General features: G+C 36.3%; 1 protein-coding gene across 1 annotated transcript; it reads right to left on the reverse strand.

Annotated features, from left to right (window-relative positions):
• Positions 1-723: 723 nt before the first annotated feature.
• On the reverse strand, positions 724-10,772 carry Ctl1 (choline transporter-like protein 1). Its single transcript, XM_089235275.1, has one exon. It carries the CDS (start codon positions 10,607-10,609, stop codon positions 8,555-8,557), a length of 2,055 nt encoding a protein of 684 aa, XP_089091401.1. The 5' UTR covers positions 10,610-10,772; the 3' UTR covers positions 724-8,554.
• Between the last annotated feature and the right edge of the window lie 1,092 nt (positions 10,773-11,864).

Consider the following 11,864-nt stretch of genomic DNA (forward strand, 5'->3'; position numbering starts at 1 on the left):
AATTGTCATTGCTTTGAGAATACAGTATCAATGTTTTGATTTATAATGGCTAACTGATCGAATTCAGTCTTATCATTTTTCTTCTTAAATTTCCCGTTTCTCGCCTTAAGCACAAAAACTTACAAGATAGTTGCCAGCTAAGCATAATATACAATATGTATCTTTATGGAGAATTCATAATAGGAAAATGCTTTTTCGAGTAATCTAGAATAGCATCATGTAAAGAATTTATCAAAAATATTCGAAACATGGTGATATACACTTATCACAATATAAGATGTTGCTAACTAAAAATATTTTTATTTACAGCGGAACCTCAAATATTCAGAACCCAGCCTTAGCCAAGTAAGATTTTTTTTCCCTTCGAACTGAACACAACTTTGGTCCTATTGCCATGGGCAAATTTACTACCAAATGAGTTGTGCTGGATGAAGTGGCACATGTTAACTAATACTCGTTCATGTGACCAAATGCTGAATCACATATTTTTTTTGTGGATGTGTGACTTCCTGCAGTGGCACAATGTGGGGCATCATCTATCAGTGGTTGTCTCAGGTTTGATATGAAAAGAACATTCCAATGGCTACTTCACACCCCACCAACTTCTGTCACATTGCCATACAGCAATTTGCTACTAAGTGAGATGGGTTGGAAATGAAGGTGCCGTCTATCAGTGATCACCACAGGTTTGGTAGGCAAAGAATTTGTTATCTATGTCTCTTCCCCCCCCCCCCCCCAGCATTGAATTCACAGGCCTGACTGCAACCTTCATGGTGGCAGACTGCCACCTTACCACTGGCTGGTGTCACAGGTGGTAGATGAGCATCTTACCACTGTGCCACTTGCACCCCCCTTTATTCACAATTGGTTTCCTTAGTGATGAGAATACTGTTGTAAATGTATGAAATTTTACCAGGAATGCTAATGAAAAGTGAAGCTTATATGCCAGTGAAAATAAGCTTTGAGCGATGCTCTTGAAGAATTGCAGTGGAATTTTTGGATAATTGGAATTTTTGAAATTCCCCTTCAGTTTCCTAATAAATTTAATGTTGAATTCACCTGCTTAATTCAAATTTCTTCCCTAATGTTTCGAACAATTCAAAGTTTGATTCAGACATGTTATATGCAAAATGCCTCTTGTTTTCTCCCCCTGACAAATTCTCGTATAACTGTCACTCACCCTTTTCTTTATTCCATGGTTTACTGATCTTCTCCAGAACACAACATGTCGCCAATGTTAAAGCAATTACAGCCACCAAAATCTCAACTTATTTTTCTTTCGGCTCCAAGTAAGCACAAATTATTTCGTTACCAGTTCCACATACACACACAACACTGGCTTTTCTTTCTGCCGGCTGCTGTAGTTTTACCGTATCTTGGATGACAGATGCATATGCTACTACTCAGGTAATATGAAAGTGTGTGTGGTAATCAACTTTGCTACAGACAGAATGGTTTAAAGCTGGAGTGCTGTAATCAAAGTCACTTTTCTGGTGAAATTTTTTTGGAGATTCCTGCAACTCTTGCGTTAATGTTCGTTTATTTGGTTATGAAAGAGTCTTGGGAGAAAAATAACCTATAGGATGACACCACCATTTCTAACAGAATATTTGGATCTAATTGGGAGTTACAAGCGCTGAGGGTATATATAATTGGTAGAATATACATCCATGAATATCACAGGCATAAGTAATATTGAATAATATCTTATAAAATATCACGAATAATATATATACACAGTATAACCTTGATTATTCATGCAGGGGATTAACAGTGCACAGAAATTTTAATTTAACGTTAATCTTTCTTCCCTATCAGTGTTGTTGTTAGCAATGCTGTAATTAGCCATTCCTGTGTGTGCAAGAATTTGCATTTAGGCCCCTTCTGACCCATTCTTGGGCCCCTTCCAAGTGGGCCCTGTGCAGAGGCACCTGCCTAGTTACGGAACTGGGTTGTAAGTGATTTTTTTTTTCAATTGGCAACGGAAGATTTCGTGAATGTTTGGTAATGAAAACAAACATTTCATAGAACTAGATTGCTTCATTCTTTTTATAAAACTTCCCTCCCCATTCTCAGAGGTCCCATGTCAATGTGTTGAAACGACAGCCCCCCATATGCACACATAAAAACAGGACATTGTCCTTGGATGATCTTCACTTGAAGATGAACAGCCGATGCCAGGAAAAAGCTCCTTATGTATAGGAGATGTTGTTTGGAATGTATTGCTTTTTTTTTTCAACAACTGAAAGACAAGGCACAAGGATTTTGCTACCAGTGAAGTCTGGTATCCCTTTAAGACTGGGAAATTTTTGAAAACACGAATGTTTGTTAAGTGTTTCACCCACACGATCGATCGAGCGTAGTCTTAAAGGGTTATAATAGTATTGTGGGTAATTATACTATTATGTGATGATTACCACTGAAATTTTATTTAATAAATTTTTTCACATGGATAATATGATAATCATTTCAAACAGGTAAAATACATAAATACCTTCTTTTTTTTGCAATTTTGTTATTTGAAAATACTTTTTTCACTCCCAGCAGTTTAACTGTGGTTTTTGGTTATCTGTGTTCCCCCCTTTCATACCATTAGCCTGGTTAATCAAGAGTTCACCATAATTGTTATTACTCTTTCGAGAATAAAAGCCTCTCATTTATGAGTGTTTGTATGCTCATAGAAACTTGAAAAATATACATCGGCACTATCAAGAAAATACAGCTTTTTGAATATATAAGTTCTTAAATATTATCATAGGTAATATTGACAAAATTGAATCTAAATTTGCATAAATATATAAATATGTGTATATATTTGTATATTATATGTGTATTATATTTGTTCAAAGCACATGCACACAAAGCTCTTTTAAGAACTACACTAATTCATGGAAGAGGTAGCACAGCATTTAAACGTTGAATTTTAAGTCATGCAAGGTGCACTTGAGCAGAATTTTTTTTCTTCAAAAAATGCCTTTCCAAATTTTTGAAAATGAGGTTCTATGTTAATGCTTACTTAGACGTTTTCAACTCTAACATCACCATATTAAAAATAGGGCAGAAATCACTACTGCAATAGGGGCTTATGAATCGGCTACACTTCGATTCCATTTGATGGGCAACAAAGCAGGCCATGCTGAAAAGTCAGAAGTACGTCGTAGAACAATCTCGAGAAGAATTCTAATAGGTTTCGGAAAACATTTTTTAAGGAATTTTTATCGCAGACCATTTTCAGCCAGCCAAGGTATCAGTACAGAACAATGCAAAATATTCTGCTTCAACGTCGATAGACATATTTAAGGAAAAAGTCAGAAACCTTTAACATTTCTCACAAATTTTCAGATTGTATCAGGAGAACCTTCCCAGTGTTGCACTGTCTGTCATTTTTCATAAGAGTGGTGATTTCAGTGATGTGGCATTTCTTCCAGAAATTATGGTTGTCACCAAATATCCTTCGGTTTTCTTTCGAATCGGCACAAAGTTATCTCTGAGGAAAAGGATGAAATATGGAAAATTTATTTTATCTTAAGTTTTCCAAAATATATTCGACATCATTCTACAAAATTTCAGTCTTCAAGTCGAAAGGTTGAAGATGTAAAATTATTACAAATTACTTTGTTGTGAAAATGTGACAAATAATATGCGATAATATTCTAGAACCAAAGTGAATACCAATGGAAAATCTGCTTCTCATTTGACATGCAGCCGAACCCAAATGTAGGCAAATATGAACTAAGCAAATTGAATTTCAAAATTACGTAACTTTTTTTAATGAGTGATTCCCACAAAATTGGCCTGAATTGTGCCCTTAGCAGCTTACGTTTAATAATATTTGCCGCACAGAACATTTCCCCCCCCCCCCGCTTTCTATTCATATTCACGTTTCTGAGAAGTTGCCACTCCATAATTTTTTCCTCAACAGATTTCGTAAATTTTCTTGAACAAATTTGAATTCCTTAAGGAAAGTGGCTGTTCCCAGCCCATTTTTCGAATTTCAAAACGATAACTTTCTATATTAAAACAAAGTGTTATTTTCAATAATATATTATTTTAGGACGAGTATACTTTCACATTTCATCTTTATCATGATTTTGAATATTTTTTATCAATAGTTTATAACCAAATGAAAATTTTCCCCATTTGTAACATTTGGAAAACATTGGTTCAAGTCCTACAACACCAGTTGCCACCTATCAAATTTTGTGTCGAAAAGATTAAGAAAGAGAAGAACGTAGCTGTCACTTCAACTTCCTTTTAAATCAATTAGAATTGTAAATTACTTCACAAATTACAGTATTTTAATATGTATAAGGAACCCCCTTTTTGTCAAAGGATTGGTCCTGAAAATAGGGGGGGGGGGGATTTCTTGTACAGGATAGTATAATATAGATATATCTTTTTTCTAATTTCTCTTTCCTTCTAAATTTTGAGTTTACCATATTTTAACCTCCCGATTTTTTTAAACTTCCCTATTTATTTAGGGAAAAGTTGACATGTGTCTTTATTAAATGTCTTCCTCTCGGCTATTATTATTATTTTTTTGTGAGAAATACATAATTGAAAATTGTTGTCAATTCATCTCATGTTTTAATTCAGAGACCTCTATTATTTGTAAAATGCATAATGTTTTCAAAATACTTAAGTTTTTTATCTGTGTCGCAAAACATTTAAAAAAAATGTCTTTCTCCTGGCATTGGGTAACCAGAACAGAGATTCGACCATAAGTTAAGTGGTGGTGGGAGGAGTAAAAAAGTCCAATTTTTTCTTGGTTGCAGTAATGTTTCATTCTGAACACTTAGCTTTGAGAGTGCATCTTGTGCTCCAGCAAAACAGACATAAATTTGAAACTTGTTGTCCCCCCCCCCCCATGAACTTGACGAAAAGTGACAAACACAAATAAAGATGCAATTGACAGAAATATTGTTCAGAGTATCAGTGCTTGTCCCATGAGCTACCAAAATAGATGAACACGTGAGTGTCAAGCATAAATAGCAAGTCAAAGTACTGAAATAGGTAAAATGCTACGATTTGCTCATCTTTTTTTTTAAACATGGTTAAATTTTAATATTTTTCAGCATTAATTTTGAACATCTTCGCTATTGACTACAGTGGCCCCTCGGAATTTTTTAGATGAAATTTTTTCTATAACTTAGCATTTTATATCCAATTTCGTGAGAATGACCCTAATAATAACAACAACAACAGTGGTAACACACATAACTAAAAAATATAAGGTTAGTTAAACTGTCTCAAATTCAGCGATCAAAGAATTTTGGATGGAGGTGCTGCTTATTTCCGAAATGCGCCAATTTTCATTCACTCTGGTTATTATGGAATATTTCCCTGATAATGCCCACAATTTTCATGCAAAAAGTATACTAGTGAAAGAAAAAACATTTATACATCAGTCTTGAACATAAAAATTGATTTTTACAGAAAAATTCATAAAGAAAAATAAAAACGTTACACTAATCAGTTATCAGGATGACCACTGGCACTACAGATGCAATATTTGTCGTTTTGATGAATATGTAACTTCTTGGAGGATGGTAACAGTAAATATAACAAGGAAAGTGCCACAAATTCCTCACTTGTTTCGACACACACTATGGGTGCTGTCTTCAGAGGATAAATATGACTTATCCTGCTGAATGAAGAGCATCCTACATGGGTCGGCTATTAAATTCAACTCTTGGTTGCTCCGCGGAAAATACGGCAGTTCGAATTAGATGAAAGGATGCCAGTATTATTTTTAGTATAACGTGTCATCACTGCATACAATCGATCACTCTGTCAATTCACATTTCACGTACACAAATATGTTGCTTGAAATGAACGTTACTAATTAACAAATGCACAGTAACACCCAAGTAAGCAATTCGTTCCAAGACTGATGATGTAAGTCAAGGTAAACTGTTTTAATATTCCCCAACCCTTTTCAGGGGAGAGACGGGAGCTAAATTAAAAATTAAATTCTTTATTCTTTTGTATCTATTCAGTTGTTTTTTTTATGCCACATCTCTTGGAAGAAACATTTCTTGCTAAAAACATGCTATGTAAAGCCTTCAAGCTTTGTTCAAAATACGTCAGAGAAGAAATCATTTTTGAGAGGACGTAAACACAGGTTGATGTAAGCTGACGAGGTGTAAGTCAGGGTATTACTGGAAGTAAGCTTCAAATATATAATGGTAAAAAATCATGTTACGACTGCACTGGTAGCATGTGTGTTGAAGCAAACGAACCACAAGAAACTTTTTCTTTTTTCATTTGCAAGACAGTAAAGCTACAGCTATTTGTTATCAGTTTCTTCAACTTGAGCTTTATGATGCAAGTCTTTGCAATAGTAATTGAATGTGAAAATCAGCATGCCACAGTACTTTGGGAGTGCTGTAGATGTGGCTTGAAATTAGACAGGGATTCAGCAAAATACTTAACATAAACTTCATTCCCGAGGATGAAGAAAATGTAAAAGATCTGGTAATGTTTCTTCTAATGTTTGAATCACCACTTGCCTTATTGCTACGATCAAAATAGATGTTAAGAGATGTCAATCAGCAGTTGTCATCCCAATAACTGACCAATACCATAAAAAGTTGAATATGATTTACAACAGAGAATGACAATTCGGGAAAAAATTTTAGGTGCCAGCCAAATTGTTTGGGAGTCAACAATGATTTTAATAGGTCCTAAAATAATGGTTTTTGACTTTTCATCCTTTTATTACGTTAACAGACACACTGTCATGAAATCAAAAAAATTTTGTGTTATTCATAGACTCCAATTTAGCAATCACATAAAAGATTTTTGGGTGCCAATACAGATTTTATAGTCACCATGGCAACCTGGGATTTGCGAAGCCCTGATTTACAGAGTTCTCAAAAACCAGTAGATATACTGATCATTTTAAAGTAATGCAACGAACATAACAAAACAACATCAAACAGCATTTCTTGCTCTGGATTTCACCATCAAGACCCATACAACAAATATATTAAGCGAGAAAATTCTAAAACAGGAAAATGTCCAAAGTGGGATCATTTAAATTTTACTGGAATCGAACACACATTTTAGTTATTAGCTGCAAAAGTGAGACTGTACTTGAGGATAGCGTTACAATTGCAATACATTGAGCAGGGTTTGACAATGGGAAAATATGCAATAGCCAAATTTTCATAAGCGCTAAGCATTTTTTGAATGTCTCTTCCCATGGTGGTAGATACGCTGATAAAAATTCCGAAAAATTTATGTCATCCCAGACTCCAATTATGCATAGAAAAATTAAGGATGCAATACAGATTTTTTAGTCACTGAGATTTATCTCAAGGCTCTCGTATTAAACATAGTATGTGTCTCGCAAGTATTTTTTTTAATCTATTTGATATATAGGGCAAAAATATGTGTTACTGTAAATATGTGTTGAGTAAATGCAGTATTGCAACAACAATGCAAATGAATTTCTCTGAAGGATAAATATAAAATTGTTTCTCGTTGGTGATCAAGTCATTTATACACTGTATATGCAATGGGGGCTCAAACCTTTGTTAGGACAGTCGCCCTGACAAAGGTTTTTCAAAGAGGTTTTTTGTTAAACACCTCTGGGAATCCAACAGAGGTCACAGATGAGCAATGAATAGGGAAAGGAGGCGCTGTGGATGGAAAAAGTTTCAGAACCCCCTGTGCTATGGTTATTGTTTCTAATAACCAGTTATTATGCATATTTACCAATAGTCTTATTTATCACTTTTACCGGAGAATATGCATAATATCCACACAAGTGTCAATAGTAAATTTGATAAATACTGAAAAAACACATCATTTTTTTACTGGCGAATATGCATAATAACTGTCTTTGGTAAACTTTATAAATACAGTCGAATCCCGTTTTAACGAATACTGTTACAGCAAAAATCTCGTTTTAACGAACACTTTTCTAATCCCCCAAATAAGTTTACATAGGAATAATGCTAGGTAACCTAGAATTCCTTTATACCGAAATTTTGTTTTAACGAAGTGATTTTTCTGATCTCTTGGCATTCGTTATAACGGGATTCGACTGTACTTGAAATATTTATTGAATTTGATAAATATGAAAAAACCTTCCGAATGAATCTAGTATGTTGGACACCCAATACAATGATAATAAATCTTACCCCCTGATATAATGCATGTATGAAGTATAGCGTATCGTATATAGTAGGCCTACAATTTATCATGTTTACTAACAATGTGACACTTGGGTATTATGCATAACTGCCAGTAAAAGCGATTAATTTGGGGAAACATACAAAATTCACCAACGACGCTTGGGTACAATGCAAAATCGCCTGTGAAAGTGATAAATTTTGAGAAATAAATCAAATTCGCCAAAATGCTTGGTAAGTATTCATAACCACCAGTTAATATGTGTAATATAATCACATTTACCGCAACATATTTAATTGGTAGTCAAAGGCATTTTGTTTTCTTTTGCAAATATAAAAAGGCACGAAAATGCATGGAGTGTTCATTGCAAACTTGGTCCGATTAAACATAGTTTTTAGTAAATTGTGTGGCTTCAGTCTTTCGATTCCAATGTGTCCGGTTTATTCAACGGCTGTAGAGGTTCTCCATGATATTCCCCTTTCATATACGGCACCAAATTGCCTCCATAATATGGTCTTTCTTTGGAACCATCATTCTTCAACAGATCTTCACAATGACACAAGAACAAGGTGTCGATCACCATCTCATACACAGACAATACACAGTGAGATATGAAAAATGAAAAAACGCTGACAAGGAAAACCGGAATAGCATAGAAGTGAAGATTCGGATCATTCTTCATGATTAATATGCCAACGAATGTAGTCGTGGCAGTTACGGCACATTTGCCGAGAAATAGAATGAAGTCGCCGACACTGTTGATAGCTGCAACTTGGATTGCATTGGAAACGAGAATATCGAATGCTTCTCTCGCAGCTCTGCAGAAGCCCACACCCTGTATAGCGATAACGGTGTAAGCATTATGATTCAAATACCTCAGACACTTTTCAAAGCACCACAAGCAGCATATGCAACATTTCAAGCAACAAGCAACAATTTTCGAACTTTCATGTTTCTTCAGTTTAGAAGCAATGTAAGTCAGAATGATTCTCGGTATTTTGAACAGCGTTATCAGAAACGAACCCAATACAACTGATCCCATGTGATAGAACATAAGAGTCTTTATCGAGTTTCCAACCGGACATTTCACAGAGGTCCTATCTCTAGTGAAGAACCACGACGCAACGGCTCCAGCGATCACCATCTGCTGACATCCCAAAATGAATTCACTCGTCCAAATCAGGGCGATAAGATGATACCACCACATGTACTGTACCCAAGAGCTTTGATTATAGCTAACGATAGAGAAAGCCTTGCTCAGAACCTCTTGCTGCTCGACTGGAACATCAGACGGAGGAGTCGGTAATGGAGTAGTCAACTGTATATCAGGTTTCCTTTCGTTCTTCACAGGATAATACGCAGTGGCCAATGCCAGCAACACAGCAACCCAGAATACAAAGAAAACAACAAGACATATGAATGTCCATAATGGCTGCAAAAGAAGGCAGGGCATGCTCCGCACGCATTGTCCAGCTTCCTTGAATAACTCGACAACCGACTGGACTCGTTTCCGAAGTGCAATAACAATCAATAGCAAGCAAACTGTAAAGACAGTAGATAATATGGAATATATCAAAAACGCTCGTTCGTTCTGGGCAGATTCAGACAATAACTGGTTCGACTCAACACGGTCTAGCTGCCGCTTGATGCCGACATAAGTCCACCACAAGATAGCCGTCGCTATGATGGCAGAAATGCTGGCGACAATCATAATGATCCATGACACAAACAGCGCTATGTAGTGGATGGTGCAAGCAACAGTAAATGACAGTATCAGCGACAGGCAAATCATCCCGAGTATTTCGTATCTTCCAGCATATATATCGCTGACAACCTGCTGCATGGTGTCGAAACTGTTCAAATAGGCATATATGTTATACACAACATCTTTCCCAAGCCTTTCCGCAATGCTAGGGATACACCGATTGAATAGAGGCTTCGTACTGAGCACAGGTGGCACCGGACAGGGGCGGTGGCCAGAATTCTCCTCGACCCTCATGAATATGCTCTCTATAGTGTAGTTATTGATGGCTGGATACAGTTTGCTTTTCTCTTTGAACCTCGCAATGTCGTACCTACACAGACTCGAACCAGTGCTCTCTTCGAAGTCCTTGATGTCAAATTCATCGACGAGATCGCCATCTGGACACATTTTGACGCATATCTTGAGCGAGTTCTTGATGTCACTCATGTTTAGAAAGAACAGGTATGGGCGATCCGTCATGTCCATGCCGGAAAATGTGAGGTTGCCCAACGGCTCGTTCTTCATGCCACAGGTGTTGCCGAAGCTGTCTTGGCCGTAGGCTAGGCGGGTGGCGTCGCCAATCACGAACGCAAACGCCGCCACGAATATCAAAACTCCCCAAAACACGCAAAAAATGAGCAAACACAACACGTTGGTGCATCCTCTGGGTTTGTTGACATCACTAGATGACACTTGATTGTCACCTCCACAACACGGCGACATCTTTCGAGAGATAATGGCGAATTTTATAATTATTATTACACACAAATAATCGAGTTGAAATTTCACCTATAATTATTCAATTAACGTGAATTAAAATTCTCAATCATTTGTCAATCAAACAACAACATTCATGATGGATGGACGCTAAACAAACCGACGCTGAGCTTTTGTTTACACGCTATAATTTTAGGAAAATTTTGATGTTACGGGCTTTCTACCTGCTCTTTTGATTCCTCTAAAAAAAAAAAAAAAAAATGGCGATGTCTACAAATTTTTTTTTTTTAAATCAAATTCCACTAGATGTGAAAACTAGTTTCAAAAAGAATATATTTTTAAATATGTTGAAATCATCACCCTTTATCTTTTAAAAATGGAGCTAGGGATTCCATAGAATAAGTGTAACAGGAAATTGTTCAGAGAGGAAATGAGATAAGATTGAAATAAAATAAGTGAAACAAGAAGTGTTTCGGAGAATGCACGGAAGTTGTGTATTTACATTCGACATCCGGGTATGAAAATATGTCTCACAATGTCATAGAGACATGACTTCGTTCCACTTAAAATAGCTTTTATTTTGTTACAGAACTGACTCCACATCCTCCAGAGGGCTGAAGAGCCAGAATAGACTGCAACTGCTGCAATCTATTGAAGAAGAATAAAACTACACACTTCAAGACATGTCAATCTGTGTGTTAGTGTTCCTTTTTTCATACAGATAGCGTGCATGGGAAATATAATGGTTGACACATGCATTCAATCAACAATATCTGGTTCAAAAATTGAGAAAGGTGGGCGCTTGCATGCGCACAATTCGTAATAAAGTCACTTTTCCCAATATATTGGGAAAAGTGACTTTATTATGACTATAGTGACTTTATTATGAAGCCATCTATAGATACTATAGATATACTGGCTTCACTATACTTACTAAAAACCCGCCTCCACAATAATTTTTCCCAACTAAAACAGAAACTCTATAAAGGGGAGGGGGAACAAATAACGATCCCGTCACCTCTCGCTTTTAATGAACTGTTCACTCAGTTTGGTCAGTCTTATAACTGCCTGAAGCAATGGATGAATGAACGCCAGGGTCTCTGCCACCGGACTTATTCCGTTGCCGAGATCTCTTCCAGCCCAGCTTCGTGGCAGAGTCTGGAACAAAGTGAGTGTGTGTACACCTAACAGTCTGAGTGTGTAGCTAATGTTGTGTATGATATTTCAGTGCTGCCATCTATACTTCAAATTGTGAGTGAAG

Source organism: Pholcus phalangioides, unplaced genomic scaffold (genome assembly GCF_987345545.1).
Source record: "Pholcus phalangioides strain wild (caught in Gottingen) unplaced genomic scaffold, Ppha-v1.0 ptg000001l_1, whole genome shotgun sequence".
Lineage (NCBI taxonomy): Eukaryota > Metazoa > Arthropoda > Arachnida > Araneae > Pholcidae > Pholcus > Pholcus phalangioides.